Here is a 13,929-nt window from a genome sequence, read left to right as displayed (position 1 = left end):
GACGTACGTCAGTCAATTCACCTTGATTGACGTCAAATTATATTATTATTTTATCTGCCACGTCTTTATGAACCATCCTGTATATCCAAAAGTAATTTTAAACTATGCATCTCAAAATATTCTCTTAAACTTTTGTATTTAACATTTTTTGAATGTAATCTAACTTTACTTGAACGTTGATTCACCCTGTACAACTGATTATTTCCGGTAATGGCGGACTGGTACTTCCTAATGGGCGTCATGGTGTCTTAGCCCCGCCTGTCTATTGTTTTATTATTTCCTTCATTATAATGTGTGTGGTACCACTTTTGGTACTAGAAAAATGTTTACTTCTACAAACTTCTGAGTCCGGTTCTGTTGACCTTATCCAATAACACAAACTTGCATTCCAAAACATTTATTTAATTAGTTTCAATAAATTTTTGGATTTTCTCCACAGTGTATAATATGCGTTAAGGCGTGTATTTATTATACTGTTCGTTAAATCTAGTAGACACTAATTGCAGCTCATCCTGTATAGTAATCACCTTAATAGGGAAAATCGCGTTATTTATGGCTTGTAACGGTTTTTTCCACCTGACCTGCTCATCTTTTTGTCTTTTCATTATTTTTTTTAATTTCTGACAAAATGGCGAATGTCATTGGAGAGAAAGCCATTTGTAAAAATGTCTTCCGACCTCCTAAAGTAGTGTCTCGTTAATTATTATATTCTATGCTAACATATCGCTTTTCAGGCTTAAAAAATTAATAAGAACACCCTGTAACTTTTGTGTGTCAAAGTAACAAGGACCAACTGCATGGATAAACTAAAGGAGCTTAAATTCACTTCACCAACTAGTTAGAGGACAAACAATTATTGACAAGTGGTTAGGTTAGGTTAATTGGGATTTTAAAGAATTAATAAGAACACCCTGTATTTTTTGTGTAAGTGTCAAGGACCAACTGCATGGATAAACTAAAGGAGCTTAAATTCACTCCAGCAAACTGGTTGGAGGACCAATAATTACTGACAACAAGTTAAGGTTACGTTGTTCTAAATCACCCTGTACACCAGGTAGGTGATTTAATTGTTCCCAATCCGTTGCCATGTCACTTTTTTTTTAAATAATTAAATATTGTCAAAATTTTGTGTCATAACTTTCCACATTTTTATTAATTTTTTTTCTAGCAAAATTCAAGTCTACTCATTACATATTGTTCCCCCCTTTTTGCAAAATGGCGTTTGTGTGCCCCGAAAAGAGTCAAAAACGCAAAGACCTCCTCAAAGACCTAAAATGCCTGCTAGACAACATGGGTGGAGGAGATTCGGGATGCTGCCAACCACCGTCAGTAAACAGTTGTTTAGGACCTGTCATCGAGATTTACGATCCCTTACCAAAACCCTGTTTACCTATTTGCAGCCCTACTTGCGGTCCATGTCCACCACCCGGATGTTGTCCACCCCCCGGTTGTTGTCCACCACAATGCACTCCAGGTGCGGAACTAAAATCCTGATGATGGTGTTCCTTTAACAAGTTTCTTGTTAAAGGTACATGCCCGCCACCAAATGCTTCGGTGCCAATTTGCCCTCCGCCACCACAACCGATTTGCGTGCCGCCCATTTTGCCTGTGTGTACCCCAGTACCACCACCTTGCGTGCCCATTTGCAACCCAAACCCACAAGAGCAACCCTGTGTGCCGTGCAACCCTCCCCAGATGATGGTGTGCTACCGTCGACCGCAGACAAACTCATCCAGAGATCCCCGGAGTAAAAGTCGTGAATTGAGGGCCAGTATTTTGCATATTGGGTGTCACTGTGAAAAACACAATGGTACTGATGCACCAAGTTGGGCTTGAAATGGGGATTTAAACGGGGTTTGAGTATAGGTCTTCAAGATGACTGCCCCAGATCGCAATGTCAAGGATCTCCAGAGTGTTTAACCCAACCTGACCCTACCTGTCCTCCATCTCAGTTCTCGAACGGGAAACACTTAGGACTGAAAGGAGCTGGAAAAGGACAAAATCTAGAACAGTACCAGTGCTACCCAGCCTATGTGCGTCTACCATCTTGTGCACCATGCGGTGGATCTGGCAATGGTGGTAAGTTTTTGAGGAAGGGGACAGGGGCTTCAATAACTCTATACTCTTTCAGGCTGTCCTCCTTCTTGCGGTCCCTGTCCCTCTCCCTGCGGTCCTTGTGGACCGTGCCTTCCCCCTTGCGTTCCACTGATAGCTCAAGCACCTTGCCCACCTCCTATCATGCCCACCCCACCTCCATGCGTCCCAGTAGGCCGAGTGGTACCAGTTTGTCCCGCTGTTCCAGTACCCATTCCCTGTCCCCCACCGTTAACCTGCTGTCCCCCCGCCAATCAACCCCAGTGTTGTCCTTGTCCACCACCACCATGTTGTCCTTGTCCTTGCTAATCCACAAAATAAACTTTTTTAGAAAAAACCGATTTTTTTATTACTTTAAGGGTGGTTGACTAGCTCTCAAGGGCTCTGTCCAATCAGTGAAGATGACGACCAGTGGCAGGAAATGTGCAAATGTCCCACAGGGCAATGTAAATTTACGTTGCCCCATTGCCGGTGCTGGTGTACTAACGGTTTAGACTGTAAAGAGAATCGTTTGCAACGTTTAGGTCTGTTACAATCTAACTTCAACCCCATCAAACTAATATCTAATTTGACAGGGAAACGTCTTGAATCAAGCACCAAACCACATAAGACAGAGTGGAGGAATAATATGGGGGACTTTTTCTGCCGACCCTGTATTTGCCACCCCCAATTTAATCCTGGTAGTTTTAACAGTATGCACCACCAGGGTGCGTTATTCTTGAACTTGTAGAATGTGACAGGAATCCGTTATTCTCAGCTTCTTCTGTCACATTCTATCAACACTTTCCGTTCCCTGCTTTCAAGAATTAGGCCCCAGGCATTTTGAACGTTTAAGTTTAGACTGTGAACGTTCACTGTAAAGAAAATCACATTCTGAACTGAAATCTTCAAAATGACTGACCCTTAATTTAACCACACACAGCACTAGAAGAACAATGCCAGCCTGATGATGATGGTGTCAAAGTCGAAACGTACGAACAAGCAGCGTACACCAGTGACGTATGTCAACACGGTCCTACTGATGACGTCTACACAAAACCGTGTGGTCTGACAGTGTATTGTGAAGAGTGTACCAGCAATCCGTGTTTCTGTGATTGATACGTCACAAAACGAGTGGCAACGTTTCGTTTAATTGGACGTTTTCAGTGGTAAAAAAAATGTTTTTTTTTACCAAAAAGGTGTGTTGACAAGGTTTTTAAGCGCTGTTGTCAAGTCATGTTGCATTAAACCTTCTCCACTACTTTTACAACCTTTTTTCTGAAAAATGTTGTATACCTAACCTCAACACTTCTTTCTGGAACACATTTCCGGTATAAAAGCTAAAGATGGTATACATGGTAATGAAAAAAGAGAATTTTAAGGGCTACAAATTGGTCTATTAAACCACCCTGTAACTGTCAAAATAACAGAGTTACGAGCTGTCACAGTAAAAACTGTCAAAATCAACCAACTCAGTTTTAACAGTAAATAACTCACTTATTCGACGTTTTAGGTAAAATCGCTATACGGGGTGGTCAAAAGAGAATTTCAAGGGCTACAAATTGGTATATTGAACCACCCTGTAACTGTCAAAATAACAGAGTTACAAGCTGTCACAGTAAAAACTGTCAAAATTAAACAACTCAGTTTTAACAGTAAATAACTCACTTATTCGACGTTTTAGGTAAAATCGCTATACGGGGTGGTTAAAAGAGAATTTCAATGGCTACAAATTGGTATATTGAACCACCCTATAATTGTCAAGATAACCGAGTTATTGACAATAAAATGGAGTAATTTACAGGGTGATTCAATGAATTTTTAACATCCTTGTAATTTATAATTTTTTATTCGATTTTTGGAATGTACGTCATATTCTAGGCTTACTTGATGTAAAATGTTTGTATCGCTATTCAATTGTTTTTGCTCTAGCAGCCTTACTTTGACCACCCTCATCGAAAGCAGAAATTCCTAATTTGAGCGAAATTTTGGTGCACTTTTTCAGAAAATCCTCCATAACTCGCTTATTTGAAACACCCTGTATAAAACCACCCTATAACAAAAGAAAGCTAATAAACCGGGCAATCACGTGACGTTGAGCGGATACGGCTTAGCCCCGTTTAGCCGCTAGAGGGCGTCAAAGTTGACTCTCGTTTTTTGTTTGAAAGTTAAGCCTTCTAAACAGTGTTGGTTAGTTTTAAGAAACGATTTTTAAAGAAATAAGCCTTTAATCACATTTTTGCATGTTGCCAAATGCCACTTTTAATATCAAACAATACAAAAAATAAATAAAAAGGCAATTTTTAGGGTAAAACAATCTTTATTTAAACTTCTAACAATAAAGGGAAAGGAATGATTCATCAACTTACAATCTAGTAAAGGTGAAACCTACATAAAAATATCTAATTTTATTTACATTTTTCAATGGTAGTAGTATTAAATTTGTATTGTCAGCTAACAAGAAGTTTAACCTTAATTAATACTGGTCTCAATTCTCAGAGCCAAATTCACACTACAATATTGTATTTATTTCTGGTATAGTAAAGTACAGTTTAGACACTTCCCATACTTCCTTTGGAGGTCTGCAAAACAAACTTTTAAAACCCTCAAAAAAAAAAAAAAAATTAAAAACTTACCAAAAACACTCCAACAATCAACCCAAACAGTCCAATAGCACTGCCAAAGATTTCAATAATTAAAATCTTTACAAACAAGGTTTTATTAGCAGCATCTGCAATGGCAGCCCCCGAGCCTACAATGCCCACACACAAACCGCAGAACAAGTTGACAAATCCTACAATGGTGCCCGCCCCAAAGATCACATGAGCCCCCATAAAGTTTTTGATCCTGGCTTCTTCAGTCACAGTGACTGTATCATATTTCTGCAATTTTTAGGTTATTTCCCCACTGCAGCAATGTAATTTGTAATTTACCGCAAAGTTGCTAGACAACACTATAGCAGTGATCAGACCATAAATGGCCACAGCTTCACAGAAAATAATGGAAATTAAGTTTTTTGTTTTGATTCTTGGGGCTTTCACACCAGCACCCACTATACTAGCTCCAGTGGTGTAAATTCCACTGAAAACCATTAAAAACTTGTGTCAGGGTGTGTATGGTAATGGGGAGGTACTTACATGGCTGCCCCAACTACAGACAGGGCGACAGATAGGGATATACCAAGTGCCCCCCACATGTAAGGAGATGTGTTGTCAAAAAACCTAAAACAGACCAAATCAAGTTTTAGCATTTAAACAATCTAAAGTCCTCACCATCCTAAGCTCACTTGCTCCCCTTTCCCGGTTAACATGTAGTATAAAGCTGAAATTGGGGTAAATCATGTGACTATACAATCACGGGACTTCTTAGAGGAAAAAACTTACGGAAAATTGTCACGGTGGCCGTGGCTAAGTACCCTAATGTGTACAGTAGGTGGTACCTCATTTTGTTACGTTCTCACAACCTAAAACAACTAAAAAGAACTAATAAAAAAAAGGAAAATTGTAAGATAAGTTAGTAGGAGCTGCAAAACCGCACACCCATCTGACACAAGTTAATCAACTGATTTTGACAGTGACAGTGGTGGCAACGTTGCAACAAACACCAAGTTTAACAATTCCCGTCCTGGCAGCTTAAGACCGTAAAACTAAAAGAAGAAGAAGAAAAAACTCCCTAATAATTCAATTAAAAATTAAAACCTAAATTAAATCAAACTGCTGCTTAAATGAAAAGTTTTAATACAAAAATAAAGTTAATTAAAGAAAATTAGTGTGGCAACGCTGCATCAAATCAGGTGATTTTAAACGTCTAGTCCTCTCTCTCTCACTTGAATGCAACAAAGCGAGAAGACAATTAAACGTCAAAATTACGATTTTGACAGCCACATCACTATTCCATAATAACCAGAAAAAGTTGTGTTTTTTTTACAATCCAAACACTTTCCCAACAAAGTGCAACACTAGTGACGCGAAAACCATGACCGTCTGAAAGACCGACCCAGACAAATCAACGATGGAACGTCGCCAATTCATGGCCTTCACCACCGTGTGTTTTATCCTGTTTTGGAACATTGTATCCTTACAAAACACTTCGGTGGTTCTTAACAACACTGTAAACCAGTCAGTGACCGAACCATCCCTTAAGGTGGGCAACAACACTGCAGAGGTACAACCATCTGTACCCAGTTTAGTAAATCGAACTGAGGTGGTTGGGGTTGATTTGAACAACACTGCAGAAGCTAACGCAACCAAAATCAATGTGACATCAACCACACAGTCTGTGGAGCCTGTGTTGCCTGACAAAGAGGCCGCTGAGGATGAGCACAACAGTTCTATGGCGATTTTTTTTGTTTTATGTGTGCTTGCTTTGGGGATTATGTTGATACACTTGATGCTCCAAACCGGGTTCCAGTATGTGCCTGAAAGTATTGTTATTGTATTCCTTGGGGCTTTGATAGGCCTGGCTATGAGTGCTTTGTCTAATAGGAATATTAGTAACTGGAGGAAGGAGGAGGCTTTCTCCCCCACAGCTTTTTTCCTTATTTTACTGCCCCCTATTATTTTTGAATCAGGTTATAATTTGCATAAAGGAAATTTCTTTCAGAATATCGGGTCTATTTTAGTGTTTGCCATAGTGGGAACCACAATTTCAGCTTTTGTAATTGGATTTGGGATTTACTTTTTAGGTTTGGCCGATGTGGTGTACAAGTTAAGTTTTGTTGAGTCATTTGCTTTTGGTTCCTTAATTTCAGCTGTGGATCCTGTAGCCACAGTTGCCATATTTCATGCCCTAAATGTTGACCCAATTTTAAACATGTTAGTTTTTGGTGAGAGTATCCTAAATGATGCTATTGCTATTGTATTAACTACTGCAGCATTGGAGTCCAATAATCCATTAATGGGGACTGGGGAAGCAGTAATTTTGGGGATTCAAAATTTCTGTCTTATGTTTTTTGCTTCGGCTGGAATAGGAGTGATTTTCGCCCTAATTAGCGCTCTGTTACTCAAACACGTTGACCTTCGTAAAAACCCTTCTCTAGAGTTTGCCATGATGTTAGTGTTTACTTACGCTCCCTACGTTTTGGCGGAGGGTATCCACCTATCAGGTATCATGGCTATTTTGTTTTGCGGGATTGTAATGTCCCATTACACTCACTTTAACTTGTCCACAGTGACCCAAATCACAATGCAACAAACTTTAAGAACTTTAGCTTTCATTGCTGAAACTTGCGTCTTTGCTTATCTTGGTCTGGCTTTGTTCAGCTTCAAACACCGCGTAGAACCCGCCCTTATAGTTTGGAGCATCATTCTCTGTCTAATAGGCAGAGCTTGTAACATTTTCCCCCTTGCAATCCTCGTAAACCGCTTCCGCGAACACCAAATAACACGCAAAATGATGTTTATAATGTGGTTCAGCGGTTTGAGGGGCGCAATCTCTTACGCTCTGTCGCTGCATCTGAATTTTAGCGACGAAACCCGTCACGTGATCATCACAACCACATTGATTATTGTGTTGTTCACTACGCTGTTTTTCGGCGGGTCCACCATGCCCCTGTTGAAGTTTATGCAGGCAACCAAAAATCCGGCCAAACGACAGAGAAAACGCAAGAAGGAGGTGACGTTGAGTAAAACGAGGGAATGGGGCCAGGCTTTGGACTCTGAACACCTGTCTGAGACCACCGAGGGCGAAATGGAGGTCTCGTTTGTCTCTGACCGCATCAAAGGCTTTGCCAAATACGATTTAAAGTATTTGATACCGTTTTTTACTAGACGGTTTACGCAACAGGTAAGTTTTTGATTGAATTCCGTCAGCTAGTAGTGCAAAGTGGTTTTAATATTTATGTGGTACAGATTAGTTCACTGTGTTTCCGTTTGTGGCGCTGTCCACCACTATTACTGACGGTTGACAGCCTGTCTGACTGTGATGACATAACCCCTAACCTAACTTCAATTTAATTTTATTTAATAAATATTTTGCAGTAAATACCTAAAAAAAACATGAAATTATACGCGGTGGTACCCACCCACGGTTTACACACTAAACTTTTAGCCGAAACCCACTTAATTTCTTGCGTAGGGCTTATTCTAGTGCTGTTCTGGCTTGTCCTCACTAATAGTTTGTATAACATTGGAAAAGTGAGTTCCAGTGTGCTTCTCTACGTCCTGCTAGTCCTGGAAGGATTCAAGTACCAGTACTATCGCACCAAAATACCTAGAAAACCAGACCAGCATAAAAAACCTAAACCCGATGATTTGTTTCACAGACTATTGTATTCCAGCCTCTACATTGGCTATTTGGGGTTTGTGGGGGTGATATTTGGAGCCCCACTTTTAGGACACTTTGAGGAATGCTACACTTTTGCTTTGATTGTGTTTACCTTGGCAGTGTTGCCTACAGTGTTGTATCTGGGTAGTGGGGGTCCAGATTGGTTGCTGGGGTCATTAGTGTCTTTAAATGTGGACCCAAATCTGAAACCTTTCTTAAGTATCGGTCAGTTGACGCTTTTCGGTGCGTGGCTCGGGGCTATGGTGATCCCTTTAGACTGGAACAAGCCCTACCAAATATGGCCCATACCTTGTATCTTAGGGGCTGTAATAGGCAATTTAGTGGGAAACTCTGCACTGCTAGCTGGTTATCTACTAGACCCTAAATCAAAGAAAAAAATAAAAAATGAATGTTAATTGTTTAGGAGCTGAAAGATTGCAAAAGCCAAATGACTGATTTGACCAATCAGTGGTACCAAGCCATTCGTATATCACCAGATCAATCAGATGAGGAAACCGGCAACACCGCACGTTCCAGCATATCCAGTATAGTTCGCTGACCTACTTCAAAAGTCACTTCAGAGAAAATCCCATTAGTCAAGGCTTAAACTACATTTTTGTGTGTCTATCTAGGATTTGGTGCCAAATTGCTGGATTTTGTTTTATTTTGTGATATTCTTGTAGGTATTTATTTCTAAAAAATGTAAAACACCAGTATTACAAAATATAAAACAATTTAACTTTAATTTGATATGGTCGCCACTGTATTGACGTAACTGTACGATTTACACGCTTTCTTGACTGTATACAGGGTGGTTTGACTAACATGTAGTAATTATTGAATCACTCTGTATATATTGCAGCTTTATCCGGTCATATAAATGTGCATGTTTAATAACATAAAATTGTGTGTATTAAATATTAATAAAGTTAACTGTATCTTTTGTTTATTGTTGTCTCTGTTATGCTAATTATTATTTATATATAAAGATGATTATACAAAGTGTGGTTTTTTTGCTACAAAACATGTAAAATTTCCGCCAAATTAAATACCAAATTAGGTACCAAAAAACTGTATAGAAGGTAAAAGTTGCCTCCCATCGAGGTGCATTTGTGGTAAAAATTCAGACCTCTAACCTGAAACTGTTCCTGAGATATTGAGGAAAAACTGCAAAAAACCAGAGTCAACTTTGACGCCCTCTAGCGGCTAAACGGGGCAACTGAGCCGTGTCTGTTCAACGTCACGTGATAGCCCCATTCATTAGCTTTCTTTTGTTATACGGTGGTTTTATACAGGGTGTTTCAAATAAGCGAGTTATGGACGATTTCCTGGAAAAGTGCACGGAATTTTAATCTAAATTAGGGAGTTTTTGGGCCTACTATACTAACGGCGACCATTTTGGATTTTCGTTAATCAAAGTGATTTTTTTAACTAATTTGAACCTGGGGAACACAAATCTGACGTCCATTTTGCTCTAACTGTCACCGTTTCGGAGATGACCTTGATATTATGTCAATTTTGACACTTTAGGGCGTGGCACCCTTGCAAAATGACATTTTGACAAATGACACTTTAAGTCATTTTTATACTATTAACCTAAAGGTATTTAACCAGTTGAGGATAATTTTGAAAAGAAAAAAATTTCTTAAAAAAATCAGAAGGTATCACACTTGAAATTTCTTGACAATTCCAGTTTTTAATTTTTCAAGGTCAAACGGTGCATGGCACCAAAAAAGTTAATAGAAGGTAAAAGTTGCATCCTATCGAGGTGCATTTGTGGTTAGAACTTCAGACCTCTAACCTGAAACGTTCTTGAGATATTGAGCAAAAACTGCAAAAAACGAGAGTCAACTTTGACGCCCTCTACCGGCTAAACGTAACAATTTAGCCGTGTCTGTTCAATGTCACGTGATAGTATCTTTAATTAGCTTTCTTTTGTTATACGGTGGTTTTATACAGGGTGTTGCAAACAAGCGAGTTATGGACGATTTTCTGGGAAAGTGCGAATTTCTGCTTTCGAGGAGGGTGGTCAAAGTAAGGCTGCTAGAGCAAAAACAATTGAATATCGATACAAACATTTTACATAATGTAGGCCTAGAATTTAAGGTAGATTCCAAAAATAAAAATTTTAAGTTTGGTTTATTGCTCAAATTTGGGGAATACTAATGGATTATCTAGGAATAAAGTATATGCAAATATCTACAAGATTCATATTTGGTATTTTTTTTATAAATCCATTTAATTAAACAAGTTACAAGGATGTTAAAAATTTATTGAATCATCCTGTAAACTACTCCATTGTACTATTGTCAATAACTCGGTTATTTTGACAATTATAAGGTGGTTCAATATACCAATTTGTAGTCCTTGAAATTCTGTTTTCATCACCCTGTATAGCGATTTTACCTAAAACGTCGAATAAGTGAGTTATTTACTGTTAAAACTGAGTTGTTTGATTTTGACAGTTTTTACTGTGACAGCCCATAACTCTGTTATTTTGACAATTACAGGGTGGTTCAATATACCAATTTGTAGCCCTTGAAATTGTCTTTTGATCACCCTGTATAACATATATAGTAGAAATGTCACGCTACCGAAAGATTAGAGCTTTTATACCAGGAATCTTTTTGTTTGTTGTCCAGAAGGGATAAATTTATAAATAATATTTTTTAAAAAAATTGTATTATTTTGAAAAGTATTGAGGTTAGGTATACAACATATTTCAGAAAGTTTCCGTTAATTTTCCGGAAAAAATTAGAAAATCTGAAAATTCATTTGGATCTCTGGTTTTAAGTTTTCTTTCGGTTTGTAATTTCGGATCCAAACGCGTTATACGATTCAAAAGTCACATGACCACCGTGTGATTTTAAAATTATGGTGTCATGTGACTTTTAGATCATAACGCTTTTTTGATCCGAAACTTATGCCAAAATCCCTTAAACTCATATCAAAATCAAATCTAGAGATTTTGTTTCCGTATGTCAAGTTCAGTTCTCTTGGTGGGAAATTTCTAACTAAAACTCATATATTATTAATGAATAAAACGTTTTATTTACAATAGTAAAAACAATAAAAAATATGTAATTTAACATATACAAATTCAGAGTGCTTTTTTCCATCTGTTGCCACGAGAAATGGCAAAATTGAAGGCGTTTTGCCACAAAAGTTGCGCCATTTTGTCGGGAAAATAGATGAACAATTCAACATTATTGTTCCAAGTTGTTAGTTTTAAAATTTCGCTACTATTTTCGTAAACATGACAAGTATGACAATCAAATAATGAGAAAACCAAATCGATTTTGCCATCCCGTAAATCTGCGGCTGTTTTATACAGCTTTAGGTCTGTATTTTCGAAAACAGCCAATCTACCTCCATAAAAAAATATGTTTTGAATTAAACTGCCCACAGCCAATGGGGTGCGCATCGGTCCCACGCCTGTACCTACAGTAACCCGTAATTGCATGTACAGGGTGGCATCGCTGAAACGGAAAACCTTCTGGTCGATATTGGTCATATTAATGGTCCTGTAACCCATCAATTCAAATTGTGGAATCTCGACACCCTGCCACAATTTTTTAATCTTTTTTGTCCATGACTGGACTGGGGGCTTCACCGACAACTTGTACAACGATATCTTCAATTGGAAATCGCAAGCTTGCTGGTCAAATACCATACAACCGGGAAACGTCACGATTCCCTGACGATCCGGTTTGGTGGGTCGGGAGGCCACGATTTTGACGTCATTCTCGACTACCATGACGTAACAAAAATGGGGCGCCGCAACGACGTTATTCAAAGGGGCCGTGTCAATTTTTATGTCGTGAGCTGTGATTCGTCCGTTGACATTCGATGTTGACACAGTGTCTTTTGGTTGTCGGAACTCTGATCTTGCCCTAGCCAGTCTAAGTGCTTCTACATGCAGTCCTGCAAAAAAATTATGATTTAGTTGCATTTTTTGGCAACATAAAATTATACAGGGAAAAACTGACAGAGATAATTGCATGCACAAGACAAACACAGAAAATATACAGTAGTAGGCAAAAACTTTGAGGCAATGTTGCCGCTTAGCTGAGTTTTTCTATGACCAGTTTTAGATTGATTCATTAAAATTTACTGATTTTTTAGCTACTTACTTGCAAGCAACAACTTTCTGGCTATAAACATGTGGTCAGTAGTACCCAGGAACCCTCGTTTGTATTTCGCTGCTTCCAGGGCTTCTTCCGCAAGAACAACTTCGACCAAACTAAAATGGATCATCTTGTTGTAGTCCTTGATCGTTAAATCCGACATTTTTCGTTGATTTCGTTGTGAAAAAGTGATTTGACGCGTTTTTTCCCGGTTATATATCATTTCGTTTGAAACTTCACTGAATTTTTCCCGTAAGGATTTAAGGGCAATTTCCTTGTTCATTTTGAAGATGTTTATCGGACTGAATTCGTACAGAAACTGAACCCAAAATGGTCCAGTTTATAGGGCCTAGTCGTCGTCAACCTTTCGGTACCTGTTTTTATTATTTAAAACCGCCCTTTATTCAGAGTAGCCATAAATGGTGTTTATTTGAAACTGTCTGGAGTCGGTACTTATTTTGTCTGCATGGTAATGGTAATGGTCGGTGTGGATGGTGACAGATGTACTGGGACCTGATTAGATCTATTGTACCCCATCTTCTTCTGCTATCTCAAGGTTTCCTTGGTCATATAGCAGCCCCTCAAAACTTAGTTCCTTTAGGTATTTCTTCCACAGCCAGCTGGTATAATCCCAGTTTGTCTGCATATATTCAGGGTGTCACAAAAATTACTTCTTTCCAGCTTGACACCTTCTTATATGTACTTCAAAACTACATATGTGCAGCTATTGCGTATATAGAATGTATAGTTTGTGATTGGTCTATCTGATGTCTGACATACAATGCAAAGTTATTTAGTAAACACGCTGTATAAAAATTCATGAACAAAGAAAATAAAATTCAAAGAATTGTGTCATTTTATTGGGCTCGTGTCTAGACAAATTTTATAACCACCCTTATTTGCTAATAGGATTCCGCACAATTCAAGCTGGTGGTTATACCCAGGAAATGGGTCCGTAATAAAATTTGCCATTTTTACCTTTATAAAGTAGGAATTTTGATTTATTGTACCGTGTGATTGTATATTTTTAGTTTAAAATAAGAGCAAAGCCGGGAATTATGCTTGCCGGATATGCGATCAGCAGTTCCTCTTTCAAAATTAGAGATGTAAAAGCGGACATTTTCGAGTCGGAAAATTTCCATTTTTGGAAATTTACCGGAAAATTACTTTATTACGTTTAAATGAAAATTTTCCCCTTGATAGGGAAAACGACTGTCAAACTTATCATGCATTCTAATGAGATCATTTATTAAGACATTGAACCGCTATTTGACCCGTCGTACTCTATAAGTATAGCTTAAGTTAAGTGTGGTTTAGAGTGTGACTTTTTTCACCTGTACTGTCACAGTCTGACCCACACTTAAATTAAGCTCGGCCGGTAAATGATTAAAAGTACATTAAACTTTATTTGAATTGATATTGAATTGTTGTACCATTATTAATTAAAAGCGAATTATTTTCCAAT

The 13,929-nt window shown here is 38.3% G+C and overlaps 5 protein-coding genes across 9 annotated transcripts; 3 read left to right on the top strand and 2 right to left on the bottom strand.

Annotated features, from left to right (window-relative positions):
- Positions 1-1,103: 1,103 nt before the first annotated feature.
- On the top strand, positions 1,104-3,335 carry LOC145737067 (uncharacterized). 5 transcript variants are annotated; one of them, XM_081991667.1, is made up of 7 exons: positions 1,105-1,325; positions 1,401-1,474; positions 1,529-1,810; positions 1,867-2,079; positions 2,132-2,618; positions 2,670-2,777; positions 3,017-3,335. In XM_081991667.1, exons 1-5 carry the CDS (start codon positions 1,216-1,218, stop codon positions 2,401-2,403), a joined length of 951 nt encoding a protein of 316 aa, XP_081847793.1. In that variant the 5' UTR covers positions 1,105-1,215; the 3' UTR covers positions 2,404-2,618; positions 2,670-2,777; positions 3,017-3,335. The 5 variants fall into 5 exon arrangements, with proteins under 5 accessions (XP_081847791.1, XP_081847793.1, XP_081847789.1 ...); XM_081991665.1 differs by having other exon boundaries at positions 1,104-1,474; positions 1,867-2,076; XM_081991663.1 differs by having other exon boundaries at positions 1,106-1,474; positions 2,670-2,774.
- A 1,038-nt stretch (positions 3,336-4,373) lies between these two features.
- Positions 4,374-5,635, bottom strand: LOC145737073 (V-type proton ATPase 21 kDa proteolipid subunit c''-like). The gene is made up of 6 exons (XM_081991675.1): positions 5,457-5,635; positions 5,346-5,394; positions 5,211-5,294; positions 5,007-5,154; positions 4,710-4,955; positions 4,374-4,655 (listed from the first exon to the last, which is right to left on the bottom strand). The coding sequence occupies exons 1-6, from the start codon at positions 5,515-5,517 to the stop codon at positions 4,626-4,628; spliced, it is 618 nt and encodes a 205-aa protein (XP_081847801.1). The 5' UTR covers positions 5,518-5,635; the 3' UTR covers positions 4,374-4,625.
- Positions 5,636-5,945: 310 nt separating this feature from the next.
- Positions 5,946-9,339, top strand: Nhe1 (Na[+]/H[+] hydrogen exchanger 1). Its single transcript, XM_081991652.1, has 2 exons — positions 5,946-7,857; positions 8,762-9,339. The coding sequence occupies exons 1-2, from the start codon at positions 6,085-6,087 to the stop codon at positions 8,894-8,896; spliced, it is 1,908 nt and encodes a 635-aa protein (XP_081847778.1). The 5' UTR covers positions 5,946-6,084; the 3' UTR covers positions 8,897-9,339.
- On the top strand, positions 7,973-9,012 carry PIG-F (phosphatidylinositol glycan anchor biosynthesis class F). The gene has a single exon (XM_081991673.1). It carries the CDS (start codon positions 8,070-8,072, stop codon positions 8,751-8,753), a length of 684 nt encoding a protein of 227 aa, XP_081847799.1. The 5' UTR covers positions 7,973-8,069; the 3' UTR covers positions 8,754-9,012.
- A 2,026-nt stretch (positions 9,340-11,365) lies between the features above and the next one.
- Positions 11,366-13,347, bottom strand: LOC145737065 (uncharacterized). Its single transcript, XM_081991661.1, has 2 exons — positions 12,471-13,347; positions 11,366-12,261 (listed from the first exon to the last, which is right to left on the bottom strand). The coding sequence occupies exons 1-2, from the start codon at positions 12,745-12,747 to the stop codon at positions 11,438-11,440; spliced, it is 1,101 nt and encodes a 366-aa protein (XP_081847787.1). The 5' UTR covers positions 12,748-13,347; the 3' UTR covers positions 11,366-11,437.
- Positions 13,348-13,929: the final 582 nt, after the last annotated feature.

This window comes from Ips typographus, linkage group LG13 (genome assembly GCF_016097725.1).
Source record: "Ips typographus isolate SLU linkage group LG13, UJ_Ityp_2.0, whole genome shotgun sequence".
NCBI lineage: Eukaryota > Metazoa > Arthropoda > Insecta > Coleoptera > Curculionidae > Ips > Ips typographus.
The sequence above is the reverse complement of the archived record's forward strand: the minus strand, read 5'-3'. Positions and strand labels throughout refer to the sequence as shown.